Source organism: Panulirus ornatus, chromosome 27 (genome assembly GCF_036320965.1).
Source record: "Panulirus ornatus isolate Po-2019 chromosome 27, ASM3632096v1, whole genome shotgun sequence".
Taxonomy (NCBI): Eukaryota; Metazoa; Arthropoda; class Malacostraca; order Decapoda; family Palinuridae; genus Panulirus; species Panulirus ornatus.
Window position 1 is genome coordinate 3,269,117 of NC_092250.1, and position 27,223 is coordinate 3,296,339.

Genomic DNA, 27,223 nt, shown 5'->3' on the forward strand with positions numbered 1-27,223 from the left:
GTACCTCAGCCCCGGCCTGACTCCTCCTCCTCCGTCAGGGATCAACACGTGAGGAAAAAAACATCTCTAAAGATGTAAGAAGACGGCAATCTCCCACCGCTCCTCCTCCTCCTCCATACATGAAAATGATCAGCCAATTTGAAGGTGCTCCTCTTCTTGTTTACCTCCTCCCCCATTTCCTTGCATACCCCCCCTACTGCTCTTCCCAGGGGTCAGCCCCCTGCCCCTAGGAAGCCGTCATGGGGCGTGACCTCGACCATCGGCAGGAGATGAAGACGCAGATACTGGCCTTTGTACCTCCCCCGGGTGGGGTCGGCCCTGCTTCCTGCGGGGGTGGATACCTGGGGGTGCAGGTGTTTCCTGGGTGAGGGAAGGGGTCCCCGTGAGGGTATGTGTGTGTGTGTGTGTGTGTGTGTGTGTGTGTGATCCCCTATAGGTTTACATATATGTTAGTGTCCCTGTAATTGTGTATGGATGTTATTAATGTTTCTTAGGTTTGTACGTACAATATTTGCTTATGAGAACAAGTTACTACCTCTAGTAATGGTGTTTTCAGTAATACCACCACCTCTACTACCTGTATAATCACCACAACCACCATACTAACCCCCTGATCTCTCCTCCTGCAGGTGTTCACATCGAGAGCGTCAACTCCCATGGTCAAACTCCGCTCTTCTGCGCCTCCTTCGGCGGGGACAACGAGGTCGTGGCCCTACTGCTACGTCTAGGAGCCAACCCCAACAGACGGTGCGGCGTGAAGGGCGCCACTCCCGTCCACGGCGCCTCTTACAGGGGCTCTAGGAGGGTCCTGCGGCTCCTGGCCGAGGCAGGAGGAGACCTCTCCCTCACTGACAATGAACAACAGACTCCCAGGTGAGTGTGTAGGGGAGAGGAGAGAGGGGAGAGCCAGGTGAGTGTGTAGGGGAGAGGGGAGAGGTGAGAGGGGGAGAGGGAAGAGTGGACGAACTCATAGACAGACTACAAAGGCAAGTTACACAATCATCAGCCACCACAACCTGGAGGCACAACCCGTGTTCCTCGTCAGCCACCACAACCTGGAGGCACAACCCGTGTTCCTCGTCAGCCACCACAACCTGGGGGCACAACCCGTGTTCCCCATCAGCCACCACAACCTGGAGGCACAACCCGTGCTCCTCGTCAGCCACCACAACCTGGAGGCACAACCCGTGTTCCTCGTCAGCCACCACAACCTGGGGGCACAACCCGTGTTCCCCATCAGCCACCACAACCTGGAGGCACAACCCGTGCTCCTCATCAGCCACCACAACCTGGGGGCACAACCCGTGCTCCCCCTCAGCAGATGACACATAATGACCATGGTGTGTACGCAGCTTCCTCACCTGCTGCTCTCCACTCTTTGCTGTGAGACTGGATTACAACATACCTGCGTTGGCATCATTACACCAAGAGAGAGAGAGAGAGAGAGAGAGAGAGAGAGAGAGAGAGAGAGAGAGAGAAAGAGAGAGAGAATGATGGTAGCTTTGTCGTATATATATACAGAAGATCCTTTAGAGAACATCGCAATCACCTCCTCTCAGCAGCGAAGAATTCTGGCACGGGTTACCACCGCATTCAGCACCCCCGCACCCCACCCCTTGTGGGTCAGAGGTCCCGCTTGTAATTGTCAAGGGTCAGGAAGATGATTATACCCAGGGTCATGACCTACAGTGACCCAGGAACCTCCCAGCATCACAACAGCCAAAAGAGCTGGTAGTTTAAAGTCTTTTTTTTTTTTTGATGTCCTTAAATTGCGGGATGCGACCGTTGTGGTGGTGGTGGTGTGGAGGCGCGAGGGATGAATGCTGCCTCCTGAGGGCTGGATGCAGGAGGGGAAATCCTCCTCCTCCTCCTCCCTCATGGGTTAACCTCCTCAGTTCGATACCACGACTCCTGGGCAGAGCTGGACGAGCCTTGAGGATGGCGGTACGAGCCTTCAATACGACGGTACGAGCCCTTAGATCGACGGTACGAGCCTTCAGTACGACGGTGCGAGCCCTTAGATCGACGATACGAGCCTTCGGTACGACGGTACGAGCCCTTAGATCGACGGTACGAGCCTTGGTTATGATGGCCTGATCTTTGGCTTGCACCGTCGTGCTCAAGGGTCGTACCATCGTCCTGACGGAGGTAGAATCACATGGATCAACTGACGTAGGTGTTGTGGCGGCCAGGAACAGGTGGTTTGATCAGTTCTCAGACCACGTGATGTGCTGACCTGTGTTCTGAAGGCAGGATGGGGGGGGGGGGGGGATGGCTTCAGACATGAGGCTTCCGGTCTGTGATGGCAGGGAGGGAGCTGACCTGACCTAAGACTGGAGGATAATGGCCGGATAATTGTCAACTGCCAGGATTGAAAATGAAGCCACTGCTCGACCCAACATGTGTTGCTAAGGGCATGGCTGTGTTGTGTTGTGTGTGTGTGTGTGTGTGTGTGTGGGACGCAACACTCCCATACGCATCTGCGTAGGTGACGCGGAACATAAGGTTGGCGTCACCCACGCTGACAGTGAGAGTGTATAGTGGAGGGAGGAGGGGGGGTATGAGAAGTGGGGCTAGGGACCCAGATGGTCCTGGTCCCCGCGGGGTGGGGCGGGGCGGGGCGGGGGGCGGGGCGGGGCGGGGTGGGGTGGGGTGGGGTGGGGAGGTAATGGTAGTAGTGGTGTTCAGTAGGGCCAGAATACCTGTACGCACGAGGTACGTACGTACACTGTACGTACCACACTGCATACACGTGAAAGACTGGTGATATAGAAGATATATAGTGACGTTGGCAACACTAAGGAGAAGAGCGAGAGTTCATCATACATAAGGCGTATGATATACTGAGTATACTGGGACCAGAGTTCATCATACATAAGGCGTATGATATACTGAGTATACTGGAACTGGTGATGATACAGAGGTCATTAGATACGAGGCGTATGATAACCAGGACACACAACGAGGTGGACAGTAACGTGATAACCAGTTGCATGATGCATGGTATTGCTCAAGGTTGAGCCAGCTATAGGTACAGCAAGAGATTATCCTCACGAACATCACCACCAGCGAAGCGATCATAAACTCCTCGATCCTTCATGTCCGGAGGCCTGAAGGATCACTAGTATTAGAACACTTAAAAACAGAGCCGACACATGGAATGCTTGGTGTTATGCCTTTCTGCAAGATACATCCTTGATCTAGGTGTTTACGTTGGTATATAATCAACCACTATGCTCAAGTATAGACTTGGAATGTCAACAAAGATTAGAATAATTACGTAAGTAATCAGCAGGTGATACGACTGCAAGGAATCCAACACGCGTGGCTGTATAAGAGGGGGATCAGGTTCCCTCCAGTGACGCCCACCAGAGGTTCCAACACTCAATACTACGAGCTTTTGTTTGAGGCGGAATGTTGTCCCTCACACATACACCGCGGTGCACTGTGAGTCTAGCGGCAGCCCCTGGAAATCTCGAGTATTTTTTTAAGAATTCATATTAACTGCGACTTACGCTAGTTTCCCAGTTATCGACTAGCTATAAAGAGAAGGTTAAATTGAGATAGCTACCCGGTCTAGGACTCGAACCCGGGACCACATGATTCAAAGGTGATGATGTCTCAATGACACAATAAGATTCCGTTCGTTAATTCACATATCACGTGACTCTTTCCTGTGGTTTATTGCCAGAGATTTGTCCTGGTGGTCTGTCTCGTTCAGAGATTGTTACAGATGAATGATTTATGTAAAGTCTGGGACTGTAATGAAGGAAATGAACAATAGGAATAATTAAGTTGCACCAAGAGAGTTCGAAAATATCTGGACTCATCTGTATACAATTCTCATTGTCTTGAACTTTGTTATTGTTTCGGAGGAAGAGAATTAAAAGCAGCAACGTGATGGCACTTGTGTCGAAAGCATAATTGAGGCAGAGGGTGATTATAATAACATGTTATTGATGTTAGCATATATTCACTGTGGATTTCTTCCAATGTTGATCCCGGGAAACATCGTATGAATGATGAACTACATAGCTAAAGTTTATGCCTCCAGATATGGACTTGACTTGGGTCTATGTGTTCTTAGTTTATGACCAGTCATGAAGGAGGAACGTCAGTATAACTTGTGAGACTCAGGACGAATGGAGGTGGAGTCCGGACGATTCGTCTTGTTTCATAATATCATGTAAGAAGAATCTGCTACTACAACTATGGCTTCAGAAACCGGATCAGTGGACACCTTGGTCGTGTTGTGGCCCGACTCGGCTGAGCTATAGATGCTTAGGGCAGTTGTCCCTCCTATTCATACCGGCCACACACGAAACATCACCAGAATTGTGTAGTCACAGCCTACAGTACTGTGTACCTGGGTGGTGTACCTGTTGGGTGTACCTGGGTGGTGTATCTGAGGGGTGTACCTGGGTGGTGTATCTGAGGGATGTACCTGGGTGGTGTACCTAGGTGGTTTACCAACATCAATGCACCGAGACATATAATCAGATCTTCCCAAACATTACATGATGTGTGTAACCATATCATCCATAATGGCCATTTGTCCCAGATTCGGGAGAAGCATCCCAGCCATGACTCAGGTACTTGAGAAATACCCTAACTTTGTCCCAGAAATATTAGACGTATCGTAACCTTACCTGTTGTCCACACTTCAGTCAACATTTAACTTGTTACATAAACAAGTTCATTATGACTCAGGCCTTGGTCCTTATGTGCCTTGTGTCCTGTTCTGTGGCACGGCCTTGGGATGGGTAGAAATTCACAAGACATTTACTGCTTTTTTGCAAAAAAAATGGAATGTGAAAACTCGATGGAATATGATAGAAAAATAGTAGGAATGTCGAAGGTATGGAGTATTGGTGTAGCTCTTTTGAACATTCTGCCTCGTTACGTGTTTATGAAGTTGGATGCCATACGTGGAGGACAACACTTGCTACAGGATGAGATGGTTAAGGTAGAATACAGTGATCAAGGGGAAGACAGATAACAGACGACCTGATGGTCTTTGATGAGATTATCAGGTGGAAGGCATTGATAGTATGCCACATATGTGATCTGTATTACATAAAGTAGAAAGCTCCTTCCAACCCACTAAGATAGATGGAGACAGGATGGAAAAGAGAAAGACTCCTTCCCTTCCACCACGTTAGATGGGAAACAGGATAGTGAAGCACAATCGTGAGAGAATACGAAAGATAAGATGAAATCGATAGTTATGAAGAGATGGGTCGGTTATGACAGAATGCTTATATCACTCACCTGAACTGCAATTTGATCTGTAAGTTCTCTGCAGCCGCGAACAGGCCTGGCGGGTCTTCGTCAGTTGTGGTTCCTATTAATCTTGCCGATGATTGGCTGACGCTAGCGGTTCTCATTGTCATCACGCTAACGATTGGCTGATGGTAGTCGTTCTCATTGCCTGAGAGTTCGTAAAAACTCGTCATCGACTGGCTGATGATGGCGGGTGTCCCAGTGTGAAGGGGCCACACATCCAGACTAACCAGGAAGTGAATGGAACATTAAACCTCACCTGACGCAGCTCACGGAACACGATCCATGATCACGACGGCACGACCCTTGGAAACGATGGCCTGGCCTGCTTAAGTGCCTCACCATCGTACTCATTGGTCGTACCTCAACCCGGTACGACCACTCCTAAAGCAGTCACCACCAACCCCCGCCACCAAGAGGGACCAGGGGCGCCCGAAGAGTAACCTGAGGAAGAGACGAGAGAGACGGGAGGAGGAAGAGGAGGAAGAGAGCCTTTGATGCTACAGGTCCGTCCGAGTGGCCTCCACAAGGCGCCTCACTAGATGGAAAGTAGAGTTTGATGCGGCTGACTTCTAATGCAATTGGATCTCTGTAAACCTCCTCCCCCCTCCCCATCTCTCTTTCTTTTTTCTTTCTTTCCTTCTTTCTCTTTCCCTTTCTCATATAAGCTGAGTTCCACAGGAAAGAGATGGAATGGGGATATTATTCTTCGCCACAAAATCAATCATACTCTAATTAGTTAGAGATGTTTTCATCTATATTTTGTAAGCGTCATTATCAACAGCGTTCCAGATATATCACCAACCGACCATGCCAGGCCTTCCAGAACCTTGGGCACAAGATCAGTGCTGGAAAAATCGTCGATGTACCTTACCTAATGGTCTTGGTGTTAGATAAGTGACACAAGCACCAAGAAGAGAAAAAGTATAAGTATAGGAATGGGATATGAAAAGTAGGATATTGAGGAATCTAGAAATAAAAGTTAGTATTTTGTATTTCAAGAACTAAAGGGCAGGTCCTATCTTTCCCTGCGTTGACCTGGATTCTTGTTGTTCCTCCTGGACTTTACGTGACTTGACCTGTTTCTTTAGGCGTTGATCTCATTTATCCTGTTTCTCCTGGCGTTAACCTGACTTCCAGTTCCTCCTACAACTAAGCAGATCACCTGTTGCTCCTCCGTCAGAGACTACGCCCTGAAGCAGCCGTCACCCATCCGTCGTCAGAAGATTCTCAACTTCCTGGATCTGTTGTTGGCAATGACGCTCCACCGGTCTCTGGCGCGCACTGCCACCACTTCCAACACTACATTGCCTCACCCCACGCTGCCTCGGGCCGCCTCCAGGACCAGCCTCTCTCTCAGGTAAGGTTCCTCACATACATACACTTCCAGGTCTTCCCTATGTTTCTAGGATTTCGCCTTGCATCTGGAAGGTCCTCCTCCTATTCCGGAAGGTCTTTCTTTCTACCTCTGGAACGTCTTCTTTCTGTCTCTAGAAAATGTCCCTTCTGCCTCTGGAGGATCTTCTCTTTGTCTCTGGAAGGTCTTTCTTCTGCCTCTGGAAGATCATCTGTCTGCCCCTGGAAGGTCTTCCTTTTGCCTGTGGAAGGTCTTCCATCTGCCTGTGGAAGGTCTTCCTTCTGCCTCTGGAAGGTCTTCCTTCTGCCTCTGGAAGGTCTTCACTTCTGCCTCTGGAAGGTCTTCCTTCTGCCTCTGGAAGGTCTTCACTTCTGCCTCTGGAAGGTCTTCCTTCTGCCTCTGGAAGGTCTTCACTCTGCCTCTGGAAACTGTTTCTGCCTCTGAGAGGAATTCCTTCTGCCTCTGGAATTTTCTTTTTACCTCCGGAAGGTCTTTTTTCTGCCTCTGGAAGGTCTTCCCGCTGCTTCTATGTTGTCCTCTTCGTTATATCTTGTTTTCCAAGCAATAATGGTTCCTTTTCTCTTATTTCTGGCTCTGAAGATTCTTTGAGCTTCGAACATATCCGCAAGAAAATCATATCTTTACCTCTGATATATATAATTCGTTATACTTTCCCCTCTCAAGCACTTCTAATCTCTCCTCCTTCTTGTACAATCACGATTTCTCTCACTGTCATCCTCTGAAGTTTATAATCAGTCGTGGCAAAAAGTAGACCAGAGGTTTGTTATTATTCCATGGTTAAATCAAGCTTCGTCTGTTGCTTTCTCTCGTCTCAGATCACACTAAACCTGTTTCTGACAACAGGTCAATATAATGAACACGTCAGATAAGCACCTTTCATGTTTTTATTTGTTTGGATGATTATTTCACTGTTTCCAGTGCTGTTAAGCAATAAGGATATCCATAAATATCTAATTCTTTCGTTTTTACCAATTTTTTCGTTCCAGTCCAAATTCCTACATGAGTCTTTGGAATCATTATCCTTCCCTAATCTCAGATTCCTCCCTATCAATCCCCTCTATTCTTTTTAGAATAATTGTCCCAGTTCTTCTGTATTCCAGTTCGTCCTCCTCCAACACTCTTCTGATTTATCTCTTCTTTTCGTAAGCAAATTCTTCCCTCCTGTATACATCAGCGACCCCTGCTCTTCCCTCCATCCCTCCCCCCCCCAAAAAAATGGAAAATTACTTTCCTCACTTCCAGTTCCACGAAGACATTTCCTTAGTGAAATAAATCAGTGTTTGATTCCTCTGCCCACTGTCTGCAGGCGCCAGGGGAGCTTGGCGAGTGTGTGGGGAGCTTGTCTGAACGAGGGCGACTCCTCCCCGTCTCCCCGCTCCCCAGCATACACTGGGGGGAACACCTCTAACCTGCACAAGGTCAGTATAGCTAGCAAGCCCAAACAAGGGTACTTTAACTACGCCCGTTTGAGGTCAATAGAGCCACGCCTCCAGGTCAGTATAGCCACGCCCTCATAGGTCAATAGTGTTGAGCCATGTCATATGTTTTGACATAAAAGGTGACCTACAACGATATTAGGATAGAAGGGTCACATTACATATCTGTAAGGTCACTTACGTCAATATGATTTGCGTCACGATCTCAGTAAGTTCTATAAGGTCACACCAAGAGTTGAAGGGTCAAGGGTTAGGGTAAATAAGGACCTGAAAGGTTCAGAAAGGCCACAGAGTCAACATATTAAGATTAAAGGTCACCTTAAGAGTTGGCTAAAGGGAATAAGGTTGTACTGTACACCATAGGTCAACAAGGATAGTCTAAAGGTCATTTAAGGTTAGATATATTCCTGTTAACGGAACCTCTAGTGTTCGGTTGGTGTGGAAACAGAGATTGATGATATACACATGAGATATATGACTATATTTATTGATCTACTTCTTAATCCTTCAACCCTTTAATCAACATCTTAATCCTTCAGTCGTACTTCCAGAATAATATCTAGTCTTCTGGTACGAAGGTACGGAAGTCGAGACAGATTCCATCCTAAGATATCGTCAGACAAATGAACTATGTTCTCAATATACTACTCTCATTATATCATCAATTTGCTTTAACGTTTGATAATTTTTCACACAGTTTCTGTTGAGGTTATGACTCGTTTCTTTTTTCATTTTATTCATTGAAGTTCCATTATTTTTAAGATAATTGATTGATTAAGTTGAGTCAGTATTCTTACCTCGATTGTCTGGGAACAGAGAAATAGAAATTTAAGTTTCCTTCTATTTTATCTTCTCTGAAAATTTCTTCATTGATTAAGAAACGTATACACACGTTGTATGATACACACGTTGTATGATACGTTGATACGTTGTATGATACACCCGTTGTATGTGTGTTTACATGAATATATTACCGTCGTACAGTTATTTTGTAAGGTGGAGTCAATAACTATTTATTCAATTGTATTTGTTGAAGTCTGAACATTATCTTGTATCATTAGGTGAAGAAATAGTTAATTGATCATGTAGTAAAGTTACTTTCATACATTTATACGATGAAACAAACAAAGGTTTTAAGTATGACTGTGATGCAGGGAAGAATTGTACAAGAATTTTCGCAACATTTTCCATTCACTAAATGTACAGATGTTTTATGATGATCATATTTACGTGCGCAGGTTATGTTAAGTGTGTGGCATCAGTTGTTGTTACTCCGACACTAAGGTCATGACCTTTGTCCCTCCCGGCAGACCGTGTCCTGCCACCTGCTGGATCAGATGTACGTGTCCACTTCTCTTCCTCTTCTCACCCCGACTGACCTCAAGCGACCTGAGGTCACCGGCATTGCTTACACGTAAGTGAACCAGTTCCTGACGTGTCTCTCTGTCCAGGTGAAATTCATGAGGTCTTCATGACGTGTATCATTAGGAGGAACTTTCATGAGTTCTCTAATGAACATCAGTTTTTTTTTTCTTTATTTTACTAATCATCAAAACTTTATTATCTTGAGGATGTGTTCCAGCAACTCTGATACAGAAACACAAGCAGGTGAAGAGGTAGCTTAGGTATTTACCAGGAGTGTTGTCATCACTACTAGGATGATCTCTGTGTAGTTTGAGGTTTGAGTGAAAGATATACGTTGATATTTCACATAAAAGTTTAGTAAGTCTGAAAATCTATTCAACACAAACATATTATGATTGTGTTGATCGTCAACGTTATAAAGGGAGAACATTATGCAAAGTATCAGGAGTCTTATTTTTCTGTATTTATATGTGTTATAGAAACCAAAATACGTGTTATAGAAACCAGAGTTTAAACAAAACCTTTGTCAAGTACTTGTCTTAACCTTCTTCGTCTTCACATGTATATGTAGTCTTGTGAAACCTTTCTCATAGCACCAGGACACTTCTGTTATATTTACAAACACCAGCACCACAGATACAGCAATTATTCACACGACATGGCAGAGTGTGTGTGTACACTCCCTGTGTGGGTGTTGACAAGGTCTCTGTATACCCAGGTGTGGTGGTCCTACAGTCTACTCCCCCTACACCTGGCTGGGGACGAACGTCACCGTGCGCAGACCAACGCCAGCTCTCTCACTGCCCAAGGAAAATGTCCCGAAAGGTAACCTTCTGTGTTGGTTAGGAAATAGATATATAGATAGATAGATAGATAGATAGATAGATAAATAGATAGATGATAGATAGGTAGGTAGAGAGATAGCTAGATAGATTGGTAGATAGATAGATAAAAGAAGAGTCAGGGAAAAAGTCTTTGTTTTGGTTCTATGGAAGTATCTGGTTAAGTTGACATTTCCATCGTATCTTGGCTCACATAAACCCAGTCACTGTCCAGTTTACCGATTCCATTTCCTTTGTGAAATTGGTTAACCAGAGACCATTAGGTACCATTTGGTCTCCTCTCAACGCCATCATCTTCTTCAGGTGAGGACAAGAGCACCCTGGACGAGGGCGCGTGCAAGTCACTGGTGCAGGAGTTGTCTGTTCTTCGACGCCTCCGCCACCCAGCTTTCCTCGAAGTCATGGCTGCGTGTCACGTGACCTCCCCTCAGCCTGACCACATAACTCTAGTGTTCCAACACGTCCCGCACGGCTCCCTGTACCACCATCTGCATGTGCAGGTCAGAAGGGAGTCCCTATTTTGGACTGAGGGTCCGACACGTAGCTTTGACAGCTACAGTTTCTGTTGTACCGTCAGTGTCGTAAAGTTCTTCCCAGAATTCATTATTATGGTGCTCTGGGATGTATCTATTGTATTATACAAAGTCATTGTTGTTAGAATGGAAGCCAGTTACTTTCTAGTTATACTTTCTAAGCTCTGTGTAAACAATCATGGGTTATAATGATCGTCAGGAATCAGTAAGTTGTCTTACCTGAGTAGCCCCCTTGAGCACGACAATACGACCCTTGAGAACAATGATACTACCCTTGAGTGTGGTGGTACGACCGTCCAGCACGACGGTACGACCGTCCAGCACGACGGTACGACCCTTGAGCATGATAGTCTGACCTCAAACGTGACCTTAAAGAGTTAAGCCAAAGATCAGAATATATCAATCCCATGATGGGTCGTACAAAATCATGCCCTGTGGTCGTTCTATCGAGATTAAGTTGGTTCAAGCTCCAGCAAGCCCCAGTCACCAGATATTATATCAAGTAAAAATAACAATAAGAAGTTTATCTTAATGTGATCTCCTGTCTATGATAATTATTCTAACCCAGAGTTAAGCAGAGTTAACAGTTAGGTGTTTCGTGCACTTGATGTGTCATGTATTATATTGACTACACTGATCTGGTTACACTGGAGATGATGCTTATAGAAAATAATGAATCAGGTAGAATATTACATTTGAAATTACATGAATTCCCTGACATACTACTTGTTAAACGTGCGAATTCTGAGTTTTTGTTCATGGTATGTTATAATTTTAATTGGATCGTTTAACCAATATAGAGTTCATGGGATTTTAATCTCTACAGCACCATGACCTCAGTGTGGGCGGGGCTGTAGACATCCTGGTGGGCGTGGTGGAGGCTCTGCTCTTCCTACACGCCCACAACTGGCTTCACACTGCGCTCTCCTCCCACGCCCTCCACCTCGTCTCCACCAACCACGCCAAGCTGGGAGGGTTTGAGTTTGCCATCGAGATGCATGGGAAGGTGAGTCATTATATATATATATATATATATATATATATATATATATATATATATATATATATATATGTGTGTGTGTGCGTAAAATATGGTAGATTACCCTGCTGTAGAAGAGACTGGTATTCATACACTTTGGAAAGAACATATGTGTCGCTGGAGTGATAGACGCTGTGTGTATGTAAAGGTTAGGATAAAGACAAGTTGTCATGCAGGGGAGAGACCTGATATGTGAAGGGAATACATGTCATGCTGGGAGGAGTTACGTGTCATGTAGAGATGTATCATAAGGAGGGCATGTGTCCGGCAGGGGTGCAGCATGAAGGCCCCAGAGCTGCAGCGGGCGGCTTGGCTGCGACCCTGGCAGGCGCCGGAGACGCTCAGCGAGCAAATGGTGTCCACTCGCTCCGAGATCTACTCCCTCACCGCCATCATCTGGGAGATCTGGTCAGGTCAGTCTCCTGAGGTCACAGTATACCTCACATGTGATGTCGTCAACCAAAGGCCTCTCACGTCAGTTATCATATCTATATATCTATCTATTTATCTATCTATCTATCTATGTAAGGAAAGCAGTTATTGTATCATGAGTGACCCTGTATATCCGTGGTGCAGGTATGGCTCCTTGGGCAGGTGTGGAGGAGGCGGAGGTGGTGTGCAGGGTTGGTGCTGGTGAGACGCTTCCTGCCATCAGTGGTTCCCTACCGTCCCTGGTCACATACCTCACCCAGTATGGACTGAAGTGGAACTCTCACGAGAGAGAACTGGACCTGCAGGAGATACATACAATGCTACGCTCGCTGAGGGTAAGTCTCAAACTGGACTCAGAGAATCCTCACACTGAGGGTAAGTGTCATGGTAGACTCAAATATTCGCCTCTGCAAACATAGTTCGTCGGGGTAAGAATCCACGAATCTATGTACTTGTGAATATTGGATGCATGACCATCACAGCACTGTAATTTTTTCCCATCATTTTGTGACGATTTTTAATTCACAAGACGATGTAACTGATGAGCCTGGTCTTTGACCTGACCCTCAGAGGTCAGGTCAAAGGTCAGGCCGTCTTATCTAAGGGTTGCATCATCGTGTTCAGCAGCCATCAAGGTGGTTACTGAACTTGTTGCTAGACGACGCCGACTAGTAGTGGTGTCTTTCAGGTATACCTAGACGCCTCTACAGATATCTCAACTCCAACACAAGTATCTAGATGACGAAACAAGTATCTACACACTTGCAAAAGTCCTTCGGTAAGCCATCTGCTGTGCCAGGCAAGATGAGGAGGGCTAGACTACTGTCTGCTCTTGACCTATGGTGGAGATCCTCCAGTCTCGGGGTCAACCACTAACCCTCGCTCTTCCTCTAACGCCTCGCCCCGTCGCAGGTCGTGCCAGGTTAGAGCGAGGGGAGGAAGAGCAGTGAGAGAACACGTCCGAAACACGAGAAGGGTCGGAGAGTGTCGCCTGCCTGGCGAACAACCAGTTAACCAGATTGCTGTGTTTGTTCTGTTGTGCCCCAGGATAGTGGTATCCTAGGATGGGCAGGGTTAGGCTGTCAGCAGCTGAGGACGGTGTAATATGTACCAACAAGCTACTGACGGCTTGTCACACACACTGGGGTTACATACTGCAGAAAGAGAAAATGGAAGAGGGACTGCCTCCTAAATTTTTCAAAGAGTGAGGTTGTGTTCTCGAATGTAGAAGAAGACACTGTTCTCGAGAGCTGAACTGAAGACAGGGTGGGTACGGAGCTATCGTTTGAGGATAGTAACAGCGACATCCATCTTTAAGAGTGAACACCATCCACCCTGTGTTGGGTCATGCTGTATTTGCTTTCCCACACGTGCTAGGAAGTGAAACAATGAGTAGTAAATACACATATGCCTGAATGTAAAGATCCATACACACTTGCAATATATGATGTCGACTGATTTCTTTTTGTCATATCTAAATCTTTTAAAACATTATTTGAAACGTCATCACTTACTAGTTTATTATTAACTGCGATTCTACTGTAAACTACAGTGAATAGATATGCTTACGGGATGTGAATGCATACCATCTTGTAGTAACGTAATTCTTGGAGGGTTAAGAAATAGTTTTCGTGACCACTAAGTAGGCACAGATACTAATGCAGACGATGTATGAGCACATCAGCTTGTAGGTCCATGTCCTCTTCCACCATAACAGAAGTCCATATTACAATTGTTTTCCTTCCGTTCACCTGTTGCGTTAGAACGCCTCCATGGGTTTGATCAATACACTTAAACGAACACCTACTGTCTGAAGGAGAGAGAGAGAGAGAGAGAGAGAGAGAGAGAGAGAGAGAGAGAGAGAGAGAGAGAGAGAGAGAGAGAGAGATAAGGTGGGCTAGCATCACCTGGTGTGGTGGCGAGTGTTAAAGTACCCAGTTTTAGTTCGTATGTTCGTTGTTATGATGAGGGAACATTGTTTGGAAGGAAGATGTGAAGGGAGGGCGTGGTAGCCCAAGGGAGGGAGGGGGCATATGGCCAATAGAAAGTGTTTGGCCAAGAAGGAGGGTGTTTGGCTAGGAGGGAGTGTGGAGCCAGGAGGGAGCATATGGGGCAAGGAGGGAGGGTGTGGAGCCAGGAGGGAGGGTGTGGAGCCAGGAGGGAGGGTGTGGGGTAAGGAGTGGGGTGTGGAGCCAGGAGGGAGGGTGTGAGGCAGGGATGGAGGGTGGTTTTACCCTCTGAAAATTATCAGTTTAATTGACTTTTTGCCTGAAGAAGACTTGAGGTGTCTGGATCACATTGTCTACATTAGGATACTTAGACCTTCTAAGCAAGTTTTCCATGTATAGGACTACCTTCATTTAGTAGTACGAGACAACTGACTTTAATCTTTTGGTTCATATTTCCCTGTGTATGATCCGCCATCAGTTGGTCCAGTGATTTGTCTTTACTTTCTTCTTTGCAATATCACTTCTGGTTTCTGGTCTTGTATAACAGTTCTTATTTTTTTTGTGAGTTTTAAAGCCTGTTGTGTATATAATGGGACATGATTTTGGTAGTGCATAGAATAGTTAGTATTGACTCATGTTTACTCACCTATTTACATATGCATTTTTCCAGATTCAATCTAATGAGGAGGACCGAGTGCCGGCTGTGCCAGCCTGGGGTCCACCATCCATCCCCAACACGCCTGTTGTCGGCAGGCACGCCTCACAGGGCTCCAACCAAACTACTCCATCTAAGAGAAGTTCTACCATCAGTAATCAGACTTCCTCTAGTGACTGCTGCAGCAACCGTAAATATAGCAGTGGGTCCTTGAGCAGCCAAGCACAAGTGTCTAGCAAGTTCACAAGAGCAGAGAGTGCGAGGAAGGAGTCTGGTTCCTGTAGGCATGTGTTAGTATCAAGTGAGGTTCACCAGAACAGATGTACCACTGAGTCAGGCCAGATCAAAGAGCCACGGAACTCCACTGTTGCTGTAGATGGTAAGCAAGATGGAGGAGGGCAGAGAATGGCGAACACTTTACCTGAGAAAGCCAGAGGAATGGTTACAAGTGTGGATAGTGGGTTCTCAACCCCTTGTACCCGCACACCCAGCCCCAGCATGGATACCATAACCAGTGCCAAGTGAGTCTCATACAGTCTTGATGGATTTATCAAGATGACAGCAGAATGTAAGTGAAAAAAAAAAAAGAAAAGCCTTCAAAGCTTATTTTGTTTTCAGAGGTGATACTTTTGTGTGTAGAAGTGGCATGAATGAACATTTTTGTCTTAAAAGATGAATGAACTTAAACATGTGAAGTGAAACATAAGAAGTGCTTGTATAACTTTGGAGGTCCATGTTTCACTGGAACACTTGGAAACAGTTGAAGATATGCATGAATGATGTTAGGGAGCTTGTATTGCCTGATCCTCCCCATAGAATTGGGAATGCAGTGATGATGATGGATTGATAGGTATTGGATAACAGACATGTCAGGTCTAAATATAGAATATTCAGTGTTATAAAGAAATGAGTGAAAGAGATGCAGCTACATCCTGAGGTAGTCTGCAAATTTCTCTCATATATATTCGTTCTGTTCATCTCATTTATCTTTTTTCCCCCCAGAATCAACCCATCATTTCTAACATCAACACCATCTCGACCACCAACTACGTCGGTGCTGAGAGCAGATCTTCAGCCTGACCTCCTTCCCAATAAGGTGAACATCAAATCACTGACAAATGGCCAGACTCCGGACATACTTTCTCGTGGGCAGCATGTTGACTGCAGCAGGGGTGGGTGTCGAGGGCAGCAGGAGGATGAGAGAGTTGATGGGAGTACTTTAGCAACCTCTGCCATACAACCTCCACTCTCGCCCATCACACCAGTTACAGATTCAGATAACTCACGTACGAGCTCCCCAACAGATGAAGAACAATCGGGTGGCTATGGGTACATTTCAAACGCTGCTAAGAGGGCCTTTTTAATGGAAAGTGATGGAGGGGAGGAGATCACCTCAGGAGTGCCAGAGCGGCCTTCAAGTGCCTCCAGGTTAGAACACAATGAGATCCAAAATAAAGTGTCAAGTGCCCTCCGAAGGACTGAGGTGGTTCGTCGAGGTTTAAGCATGACGAACATCAGCTCACCATCCTTCACAACCAGCACTTGTGTCACCAGGACCACCTCCCATGTGTCCCTAGCTAGTGCCTCCTCCAGTGCCAGCAGTGACATCAGTGGTCGGCGTCCTGTCCGTACTGTCAGTCAGATTACACTTACCCTCAGGAAGTTGTCACAGGTGTCGGACTCCTCCTCTAGTAAGGATGACATGAATGATTCCCATCAAGAGCAGCAACAGGCCCGCTCGCGTAGGTCTCGTTCGGTCCCTAAGAGTCCAGCACAAGTTACCAGGTATTTGATATTTGATAAGTTCACATTATATAAACACTGATGACTGGCACATGAAGTTAATGTTAACCTTTCTTTTCATATCTTATGTCTTTCAAATTGGCCTGTTTGGTGAAAACTATACACCATGGCATTTTTCAGAGGTAGTAAGAAGGAGGGAAGTGGATGGGAAGAGATCACTGGTATCAAGCCAGCCAGTCACCAGTTGACACGTCACTCTTCTTCGTGTTCATTGGCCAGTGGTCCCTCTAGCCCCACCCATCACAGCACTAGCTCCTCTTCCTCATGGTTGCCAACCAACACTAATGGTGCCAGTGCCAGGGCCTCATCCAGTCAGAGCACACAACCTCACTCTTCGACCAATCCAAACAGTAAGGTAGGTCATACTTGAGTATGCTCAGATTTTTATGCTCTTTTTAGTAATGCCAACTTGAGGCACAAGGAAGTTTTTTGCATCCTTGCAATTAATGTTAACATGATGTGTTGTATAGGTGCTATAATTATGTTTTGGGACCATTGTGTAATTATGCTTTGAAATGATTACAGGGATCATTGAGTTGTGTAATTATGACTTGAAATGATTACATGTTTGTTTATTTTATATTCATTAGCTTTTTGTTAGGCTTAGAAGGCATTAAAGTAGTTAGAGAAGCCATTTCACTGTGTATTATTCCTGTTTTGAAAACAAAGTGTTTTGGCTTAAGAAATAGTCTGAACTATATATTGCATGCATATTTAGCCTTTTTTATAATCAAATTTGCTTTAAAATCATAGTATATTTCCTATTTTTTAAACTGAATATGATTGTAGGTTGCTAATCCTGTTTTGATGCTTATTAGCTTTGCAAGATAACTTTGAAATAAGTATTCTATTTTAAATATATTTCATATGTTACATTAGTTCAGGGTACTTTTTAGCTCAAAAAAGCTTTTGTTTCAGAATTAAAAGATATTATATTCAAACACTTCTATACTTGAAATAATCATGGAAAATATATCATAATGCTCTCAGTTAACCTTACATACTCAGTAAATGTGAAGCAAATAAGTAGTAATTTTTTAACATTGACTTCATTTAAAAGCGTAAATGAATGTCATAAAGACGAGTAAATGATTTTTTAACACCAGATTTGTATTCAGCATGAAAAATACTTGTAATGAGTTTTAAAGGAAATTTATTTTTCTGAGAAAAATGCCAATTGAAACATAAGATATTCAATCACTTCTATGCTTGAAATAATCATGGAAAATATATCATAATGCTCTCAGTTACCAATACATACCTAGTAAATACGATGCAAAAGAGCAGAAAATATTTTAAAATTGCTTTCACTTAAACGATTAATTGAATGACATAAAGGTGACTAAACCAACAGAAATATTTTTAAATTTGCTTCATTTAACAGCTGAATTAGGTGTCATTAGGAGGACTAAATGTTATTTAAAACTAGATTTGTATTCAGCATGAATAATACTTCTTATAATGAGTTTTTAAAGGAAATCTCATTTTTTGAGGAAAATACCAAAAATTGAAGGTAATAGTTACATTGGCATACCTAGGGTATGGCAGGTAGGGCAGGTGCCCTGGGTGCCACTTGAAGGGGGATGCCACTCAACATGTTTGTTTTTTGACATATGCTACCCAATTGACATTTTTAACGGTTTGGTTTTGTGAGGCAAAAAAGAAACTCACCTACTTTTCAACTATGGTAATATTTTGCTACTGTCATTTGCATTACCACTTCTATGTTAAAATTTTGATCAAATAAGTCTTTAAGTCTTTAAGAGTTTATATAAAATTTAAGTTTGGCCTAACTCTTCAACAGTTTATAATTACACTGTATATATTTTTATATATATCCACTGTTTGTACATTTTTAATCAAGCCAGGGGCGCAATTTCAGTGCTTGCCATAGGCGCTATTTCCCCTAGATACGCCCTGTATACCATCAACCTTACCCATCCATGCCATTAAAGACAGTGACCTTTCTTCCCACACATACCTAAGTGTGTCTAAAATCTTTGTCCCCTCACTACCCTGTGGCTAACTTTAGGTCTTATGGTTCATTTCACTGTCACGTCCACTTCCAGGTATCTGAGTTCAGAGTTCTCTCTCTATTCAGTCTCACACACCTAAGAACCTGCCTCTTTACACTGCTGAATCTAATAACCTTACCTTTACTTACATAACGAAGAAAAAATATGAGGAGACAGGAAGAGATAGGTAGAGAGAAAGGGGAACACAGGGAAGGAGAGATTTAGATAATTTTAGTTAATGTATCCAAGATGATTGACAGAGATTTTATAGGAGAAACGTTTTCTTGGCAGTGTATGTTCAGTATCATAACATGCAGGAGTCTAGTCCAAAAACTTATAGTAGTTAGTTTGAACCAATTATTTTATGTAGTAGCTATGCTAAACCAATAATCTTATATATTAGTTATATTGAACCAATGATCTTAAATGGTGCCTATGTTGAACCAATATTATTGTATCTCTCCCACAGCAGCAGCAGCAGCAGGCTGTAGGACGGAGATGGAATAGCATCAGTGGCACTTCCATGGGGCTTGGGGACACTGCGGTAAAGATTCAGCCGCGGCGCCACTCGGAGGGTCAAAGGTCACGACCTCGCAGAAGCAAACGCCGACAGGAGGTGGAGGTTTGGACTTGTATATATTGTGTAATATTTTTGTTTTTTCAGACTTGTATAATTTTGCTTTTACCTGGAACTGTTTAGATGATTACAGGTGATTACTGTTTGAAAGTTTGACCTTTTTTGGCTGAGGAATCTCTATTGTATATAAACACTTTTACCTTTCTGCCTAGGAGCTCCTGATGTGGGGCTGCCATGGTGCTCAGGAAGCTACCCACATCACCATGTGGAACTACAGGCCAAAAAATGAGACAGTCTTGAAGCTGTAGGAACCCCTTCAGAGGAAGGGGTCTTAGATTTATATGGTATCAGTTATAGTGATAATTCCAAACATATCGTACTCCAGACCAGTAGCACCAGAACATTACATGTGGCACAAAAACCTCACCTCAGCTGCTATGTTCCAGGTGGAGGAAGAGTTCTTTGATGATGAGTTCAATGCATCACTGTTCCAGCAGCCACACATGCAGCTATCAGTAGGATCCTCGGAGAACCTGCTTGATAGCAGGGCACCGCACTCCATGCTCGCCGATGGATCAGGTATGGAAATGAGGCACACTTTCTAACTACTTTGCTTATTTTTCTTGTTTCTTATGTGTGTTTGATAAGATCTGTGTATTATATAGTGTGGATAACTTCTTTCTAAGATTTACCATTTCACCTGGAATATATACTTTAGAATTATTCATATGAAAAAAATGATAAGATTATGAGGCAGTTATGATTTCAGTGTCATGTGAATGGAAGAGAATCTGCTCATCATAGTGATGGGAAAATGACTTAGATTAACATAGCTTACAGCAGGCTTATTGAAAGCTTTAGAGAATAGGATGAGAGAATCATAGATATAATGTTTCTAATTCAAAAGATGTTCAAATGCTCAGAACCTCCAGTTTCTACGAGAACTAATGTGTTTAGATCATGCCATACTTATATAATATTCTGTGGTGACTCAAACACTGATGATAGCAAACAGGTAGCAAGATATTCAAATGCATCACAATACCAAGGATTTTGAGAAGGATTTAGCATACATTAGATGTATTCTCAGTGTAGGAAGTAATAATCTGTAGAAAATACATGAGGAAAATGATTTGATTACAAGTATAGCTAAAGAGTGGGTTGACCTTCACGACCAGTGGAGATATGATCTGTCAGAACAGTAGATGGATTCATCTCTTCTCCTCTCTTTTTCTTTCTTTCAGATGGAACCAGTATCTACAGTTGCTAGTTGTAGTACATTATTTTACACTGTTTATTCTTTGTTAGAAGGTTGCTTGGGCTTTAGGCCTATTGACTGCCATGGTCATGACATGAATGACAACAGTACATATTCATAAGCACCAATTGAAAATCTTGAACACCTTCCAGGTGTTCAAGATAATTTAAAACAATAGACATGTTCACTGTATATATGGCTCTTATTTTAAAGATGAGGTCTTCTTACCACATTGTCCATTACTTACCCATACCTCTACATTTCGTAAGTACAATCTGAATTACTTTCTTCTTTCATCTTCTACTATGACAGTCTAGCTACCTTATTTATATATATTTTTCCTTTTTCTTACAACTTTGTTAAGATATAGGTAGAGAAGCAGAGTGAGCATTCCAGTACTAAGTGCTAGAAGGAACATAAATGATAATTAATTGTAGATTTTTAAGACAAATATATCTATCAGGATGTGTAGAAATAGACAGGTTAAGGTGCCAGGTAAGGATTCACAGAACATAAGGTGACATTAATGAATACTATAGCATTTGTTTCTGGATCTGTGTTGAAAGTGAGATTAGACCATGTACTATCTGACTGAATCAATGCACATTTTTTTTTTTATGAAACAAAGTGTGAAAACTTCAAAATCATCTCTTGTTCAAGTACAACACTAGATGTACTTTGTTAAGTTGCAATAGAGTAAGTAATGTAATAATTTTTCATGTGTTTTATCTAGGGAGAACATTGTCTGATACAATAAACTTTTGATGCTTGTACCTTTAGCCTTATAGACTAAGTTAGAACTGTATTGTGATGGGTCCTTCGAAACTTCATAGCCACTTATGCACTTTAGTCAGTAATCTCTTTTATGTGATACTGCAGTTCCTCTTCTTTGAAATAGTAATTTGCAAAGGATATATATATATATATATATATGTTATATATGTTAGGGAGGTGAATGCAAGAGTTTTGGAAAGAGGGGCAAGTATGCAGTCTGTTGTGGATGAGAGAGCTTGGGAAGTGAGTCAGTTGTTGTTCGCAGCTGATACAGTGCTGGTGGCTGATTCATGTGAGAAACTGCAGAAGCTGGTGACTGAGTTTGGTAAAGTGTGTGAAAGAAGAAAGTTGAGAGTAAATGTGAATAAGAGCAAGGTTATTAGGTACAGTAGGGTTGAGGGTCAAGTCAATTGGGAGGTAAGTTTGAATGAAGAAAAACTGGAGTAAGTGAAGTGTTTTAGATATCTGGGAGTGGATTTGGCAGTGGATGGAACCATGGAAGCGGAAGTGAATCATAGGGTGGGGGAGGGGGCGAAAATTCTGGGAGCGTTGAAGAGCGTGTGGAAGTCGAGAACATTATCTCCGAAAGCAAAAATGGGTATGTTTGAAGGAATAGTGGTTCCAACAATGTTGTATGGTTGCGAGGTGTGGGCTATGGATAGAGTTGTGCGCAGGAGGGTGGATGTGCTGGAAATGAGATGTTTGAGGACAGTATGTGGTGTGAGGTGGTTTGATTGAGTAAGTAATGTAAGGGTAAGAGAGATGTGTGGAAATAAAAAGAGCGTGGTTGAGAGAGCAGAAGAGGGTGTTTTGAAATGGTTTGGGCACATGGAGAGAATGAGTGAGGAAAGATTGACCAAGAGGATATATGTGTTGGAGGTGGAGGGAACGAGAGAAGTGGGAGACCAAATTGGAGGTGGAAAGATGGAGTGAAAAAGATTTTGAGTGATCGGGGCCTGAACATACAGGAGGGTGAAAGGCGGGCAAGGAATAGAGTGAATTGGATCGATGTGGTATACCGGGGTGGACGTGCTGTCAATGGATTGAATCAGGGCATGTGAAGCGTCTGGGGTAAACTATGGAAAGTTGTGTGGGGCCTGGATGTGGGAAGGGAGCTGTGGTTCGGGCATTATTGCATGACAGCTAGAGACTGAGTGTAAATGAATGGGGCCTTTGTTGTCTTTTCCTAGCGCTACCTCACACACATGAGGGGGGAGGGGATGTTATTCCATGTGTGGCGAGGTGGCGATGGGAATGAATAAAGGCAGACAGTGTGAATTGTGTGCATGTGTATATATGTATGTCTGTGTGTGTATATATATGTGTACATTGAGATGTATGGGTATGTATATTTGCGTGTGTGGACGTGTATGTATATACATGTGTATGGGGGTGGGTTGGGCCATTTCTTTTGTCTGTTTCCTTGTGCTACCTCGCAAACACGGGAGACAGCGACAAAGCAAAATAGATAAATAAATAAATATATATATATAAAGTCTCATATTACTAGACTATTATAAAGGTGCAATTTGCTTTTTTGAGTCACTAAACCTGTAATTGTAGCATCCTGTCCTAAGAATGTGGGTTTAAGCTCATGCTGGCCTGAATTGTGTTGTGAATCCCTCACAAAAGTTAGAAATGTTAATTCTTCTCTGCTTAGCTGAAACTGATTCCCAAAGCTATTATCTCATCTGTTAATTTCACATTATTGATATAAAAGCTTAAAAGGGAATACTGTAATAAATTGCTGTATAGGTAATCGTTATTTTCTCTTTATGGTTCTTTTGTTTGCCTTTCCACGCTGCTTCAGATGTGGATTAATGGTAAGGTCAGAATGCCAGTGATCAACTGCTCCTCTCTCATTGTTTCTTCTTTTTATAGGAAATATTTGGTTTATTCTATAATGGCTTGGACTGAAGATCCGACGCTTATGAAGGGTAAACATTTGAATCTTTATGGCAGTTATGAATCAAGTTGATTTAATACACTAATCATTGAGGAATGCTTATGGTATTTACTAATACATATTGGTATAAAATATGAAAATATTACAGAAAATTCTATCTCATGTAAACTATTATTTTCAGATTACACAAACAAGATAATCATTCTAATAACCTTTTGGAAATGGTCATAAGAGTATCATGATCACTTTGATAATAATTGATTCTTTTGGTCTTTTCTAAATTTGCTTATTTGGGATGGATGGTGCATGAAACAGAGGAGTATTGAGTAACATTATAAAACCTAGGTTGGTGATGGCCTGCTGTTCTGTGCTTGCATTTCTCTATAGCAATATTTCATAGCCTATTTGATAGTATTTTGGCAAGGATTCATCCTTAGTGAAGAAATACCCACTGATTCTGCTATGTTAGAATAAAACTTAAATAAAAAGTAGGGTGTGTAGTTTTCTTTCTGCTTTTAGCTAAGTATTTTCCTTGTAAAAAGCTGTTAACCATTATATTCAAAGTTAAAATTATAAACTGACAGAACTTTTTTGTTAAACTATGTCTTTTTTGGGAAGTAATTTATAAGTTGCTTCTCTATGAACATATTTGATCGTCTTGCTTTGTTTGTTACAGTAATACTAAAGTAATCTTAAAATATAATTCATTGGAATTTAGTGCTTCACCTTCTTAGCTTTAAACCTCAGTGTATGTTATATATCAGTTTAGATTTAAAAGTGTCATTAAAATGATGGCACATTGCTATTTGATGTGTCTTGTAGTATTAATTGACTCAGAGAGTTACTTCTTTATAAACAAATAAATTTTTGTTTCTTTCAGGATCTCCAGTAAGTTTAGGTTTCAGCAGCTTCTCTCCGAGCCTTACAAGTAGCGAAGACGAGGAAGATGAGGCGGAGCTGAAGGAAGGAGCGTTGAGAGCGGCTGGCAGACCATGCTGGAGACTCGGGGCTGTAGTAGAAAATGGGAACTCTGAGGATGATCAGGAAGATGGGAGGCCTCAAGTGGTAACAAAAGACTGTATAGAAGGTTGTCATACTGCAGACAGTGGCAAGGTTGTCAGTGAAAGTGAGCAAACCAGTGATATTGATGATGGGACAAATGGTCCCTGGCGGTACAAGGAACTGAGTAAGGAGTATGAGCCTTTAAAAAGTGTTGAACTCCTGAGAAACCTTGAAAAGAATCTAAGTACCTATCTGCCAACATATTCCATTGCTAGTGACACAGAGAGTGGTGAACCTTAATACTGAAGTCTATTATTAAGGTGTGTTTAATTTGTAATATCCCTTGGGATATGTGGTGCATTTAATTCTGCATTTACTGTAAGAATGCTTACATATCATGTCTCTTGGAGAGGTTGTGTTTAAGTAATGCCATATTGTATTTTTTGGTTATTACATAATGTATATATATTCACTTATCATGAGGTCACAGTCCATCTGTATGTGTACATTCCATGTTAGTTTCAGGTATCATAGACAAAGTGATAACAGAATTCCTGTCATTTCCAGGCTGATGGTAGACTCTCGTAAGAGAATGGTATAAGTGCCTTTAAAGATACAAGGCTTTTAGGACATGTCAGGTTACGAGTTATTGTGAGATTTTCATCAATTGTGGCAAAAATATCATAAAATGATAAATGGATTTACTGCTTTGCTTTTTATTGTGACTGAAGGCAATTTATTTGACAATGACCAACTTGCCTGTCACAGCATTGGGAAAAGGTTAGGGTTTTCACCCTAAGAATTCAACCATCTATTATTGTTAATACTATTATTATTATTATTATTTTTTTTTAGTGGATAAATTTTCTTTTGTGCTGTATTGAGCAGCCATGCTATGTACTGTATGTAGATAGTCTTCTCTACCAAAGATAAAGTGGTGTATGGAATTTTAGGTACCCGGTAAGTCTATAGTCTGCTATAGTCAGGCAACATTTAAGTGATTCTCAGATTGGGTTGAGGCAAAGAACAATAATTATGTATTACAAAGGAGATACACATTAAAGATGTTCTCCTGGTGGATCCATTTAGTCAGATTTTACTTCCATGATTCATAAAAGAAATTTACCAGCGACAAATGGTTATTGATAGATTGTACAACTGTTGGTGAATCACACTACCTTTGCTCCTTCAACCAGCAGAGGATTTCTTGATTGGGAAATTCAATAAAAAAATTAGGATACTATACATTTTCTGTTTCCTGCTGTAATTTTGGCAAGACTGTCTGTCATAACTGATGGTAACTTTATATATTTTTTTATTATACTTGATCACCAGGAAACAGACAAAGAGAGACCCATCCACTCATATATACACGTGCATATACATATAATCCACACACATATATATTTAAGGCATGTGTACTAGTAGGAAGAGAGGAAAGTGACTGGTTCCCAGTAAATGTCGGTTTGTGGCAGGGGTGCATGATTCTCCATGGTTGTTTAATTTATGGATTGGGTGAATGCAACAGTTTTGGAGAGAAGGGCAAGTATGCAGGCTGTTGTGGATGAGAGGGCTTGGGAAGTGGGTCAGTTGTTGTTCGCTGAGGATACAGCGCTGGTGGCTGATTTGGGTGAGAAACTGCAGAAACTGGTGACTGAGTTTGGTAAAGTGTGTGAAAGAAGAAAGCTGGGAGCAAATGTGAATAAGAGCAAGGTTATTAGGCTCAGTAATTTTTGAGGGACAAGTTAACTGGGGAGGTAAGGTTGAATGGAGAAAGACTGGAGGAAGTGAAGTGTTTTAGATATCTGGGAGTGGATTTAGCAGTGGAACCATGGAAGCGGAAGTGAGTCGCAGAGTGGGGGAATGGGTGAAGGTTTTGGGAGAGTTGAACAATGTGTGGAAGGTGAGAACATTATCTCATTGAGCAAAAATGGGTATGTTTGAAGGACTAGTGGTTCCAACAATGTTATATGGTTGTGAGGCATGGGCTATAGATAAGGTTGTGTGGAGGAGGGTGGATGTGTTGGAAATGAAATGTTTGAGGACAATGTGTGGTTGTGAGGTGGTTTGATCGAGTAAGTAATGAAAAGGTAAGAGAGATGAGTGGTAATAAGAAGAGTGTGGTTGAAAGTGCAGAAGAGGATGTGTTGGATTAGTTTGGTCATATGGAGAGAATGAATGAGGAAAGATTGACAAAGAGTATATTGGTGTCAGAGGTAGAGGGAACGAGGTGAAGTGGGAGACCAAATTGGAGGTGGAAGGATGGAGTGAAAAAGATTTTGAGCGACTGGGGCCCGAACATACAGGAGGGTGAAAGGTATGCAAGGAATCGAGTGAATTGGAATGATGTGGTACACTGGGGTCAATGTGCTGTCAATGGATTGAACCAGGGCATGTGAAGCATCTGGGGTAAACCATGGAAAGTTTAGTGGGGCCTGGATGTGGAAAGGGAGCCATGGTTTCAGTACATTACACATGACAGCTAGAAAATGAGTGTGAACGAAAGTGGCCTTTTTTGTCTTTCCTAGCGCTACATTATGGGGTGGGGGTGATGCTATTTCATGTGTGGTGGGGTGGCGATGGGAACGGATGAAGGCAGCAAGTATGAATATGAACATGTGTATATATGTATATGTCTGTGTATGTATATGTATGTATACGTTGAAATGTATAGGTATGTATATGTGCATGTGTGGGCGTTTATGTATATAAATGTGTATGTGGGTGGGTTGGGCCATTCTTTCATTTGTTTTCTTGCGCTACCTTGCCAATGCGGGAGATGGTGATTAAGTATAATAAAAAAAATTTATATATATATATATATATATATATATATATATATATATCATATTTCTTTATTATACTTTGTTGCTGTCTCCCGCGTTAGTGAGGCAGCGCAAGGAAACAGATGAAAGAATGGCCCAACCCACCCACATACACATGTATATACATACACGTCCACACACGCACATATAC

At 42.7% G+C, this 27,223-nt stretch overlaps 1 protein-coding gene across 1 annotated transcript; it reads left to right on the forward strand.

Annotated features, from left to right (window-relative positions):
* The first annotated feature begins 239 nt into the window (after positions 1-239).
* LOC139757498 (uncharacterized) lies at positions 240-25,487 on the forward strand. Its single transcript, XM_071678012.1, has 16 exons — positions 240-306; positions 630-873; positions 6,467-6,643; positions 7,968-8,079; positions 9,408-9,511; positions 10,181-10,287; positions 10,608-10,804; positions 11,664-11,843; positions 12,148-12,289; positions 12,453-12,643; positions 14,928-15,433; positions 15,915-16,697; positions 16,836-17,070; positions 19,200-19,352; positions 19,754-19,886; positions 24,126-25,487. Exons 1-16 carry the CDS (start codon positions 240-242, stop codon positions 24,545-24,547), a joined length of 3,753 nt encoding a protein of 1,250 aa, XP_071534113.1. The 3' UTR covers positions 24,548-25,487.
* The last annotated feature ends 1,736 nt before the right edge of the window (positions 25,488-27,223 follow it).